This window comes from Austrofundulus limnaeus, unplaced genomic scaffold (assembly GCF_001266775.1).
Source record: "Austrofundulus limnaeus strain Quisiro unplaced genomic scaffold, Austrofundulus_limnaeus-1.0 Scaffold0, whole genome shotgun sequence".
Classification (NCBI taxonomy): Eukaryota; Metazoa; Chordata; class Actinopteri; order Cyprinodontiformes; family Rivulidae; genus Austrofundulus; species Austrofundulus limnaeus.
In genome coordinates this window covers 9387761-9388977 of record NW_013952402.1, presented here as the reverse complement: position 1 = coordinate 9388977, position 1217 = coordinate 9387761, and the positions used below count along the sequence as shown (strand labels likewise).

Genomic DNA, 1217 nt, shown 5'->3' with positions numbered 1-1217 from the left:
CGTGACCTAAATGTTTGCTGAGCTTTGCGCATGCGCACATGTGACGAAATGCTCCGTTTGCGACTCGATTCCAATTTTTCGTTATAAAGAGTCGTTCAAAAGATTCGGATCGTTCGTGGACTTCATATCTCCAGGTTTAAGTTCGCGGCTCTGCTTAAAGACCAACGACATCATGCCGGTCACTGTCAGGAAAGTCATTTTTATTCACTTCGCCGTTACAATAGGCGCCTGCTGTTGCGCACAGATCAACGTGAGCCCGGAGGACAGCCCGGACATCCCGGCGATCGCCAAATATTTCTGCACCAAAGGGAGGTATGAAGAAGTTAACCCTCATCTCGTAAAGGACGTCCTCGCCGTCAACAGGTCGACGCTGCAGCCTCCGTCCGCGAGCTGCCGCGAGCTCCACCTGACAGCCATCGTCCGGCACGGCACGAGGTACCCGACCGGCAAGAACGTCAAGAAGATGCGAAAGTTTAGCGATCTGGTCCGGAGCGAGGCCCGAGGCGAGCAGGGCTGGCTGCGGGAGCTCCGGAGCCGGTGGAGGATGTGGTACACGGAGGACATGGACGGAAGGCTCGTCCGGAAGGGGGTGGAGGACCTGAAACACCTGGCCGTCAGGCTGTCCAAGCTGTTCCCGTCKGTGATCTCAGAGGAGAAGCTTCGCGCCGGGCTCATCAGGTTCATCACCAGCTCCAAGCACAGATGCGTCAACAGCACGCTGTCCTTTAAAGCAGGACTCACACAGCTGTGGGGCGTTGAAGGTAAGATGGAAGACATTAAAAATAAAAATAAAAACATTCTGAGAAAGTCTGGATGCGGTGTAAAAATCAGATATTTCTCAGTTTTATTTCATGATAAGAATATTTTTGATTAGTGAGAGGTCTGGACTGCAGGCACCCCAGCTCTTCTACTACAAAGTTATTGTAATAGACAGTAGCAGTTTAGCATTGTCTTGCTGAAATGGGCAAGGCCTTCCCCGTAAAAAAAATAATAATAATAAAAAAATAACTTTTGCTGGATGGGAACTGTGTGTTCTTAACCCTGTATATACTTTTCTGCAATGATGGTGTAAGCTGCTCATAACAGAAGCATAAATACACCCCWATACCAGCAGAGAGGCAGGCTTTTGAACTGTGCACTGATACAAGGCTGGATGGGCATGTTCTTAAGTATGGAGGATGTACACTCACCGGCCACTTTATTAGGTACACCTGTCC

General features: G+C 49.7%; 1 protein-coding gene across 1 annotated transcript in view; it reads left to right on the top strand.

Moving 5' to 3' along the window:
- The first annotated feature begins 72 nt into the window (after positions 1-72).
- The window catches only part of LOC106513483 (multiple inositol polyphosphate phosphatase 1), a 9290-nt gene continuing 8145 nt past the window's right edge, over positions 73-1217 (top strand). The window contains exon 1 of the mRNA XM_014002343.1: positions 73-761. Within this exon, the coding sequence (XP_013857797.1) occupies positions 173-761 (589 nt within the window). The 5' untranslated portion in view covers positions 73-172. The remainder of the gene's footprint in view (positions 762-1217) is intronic.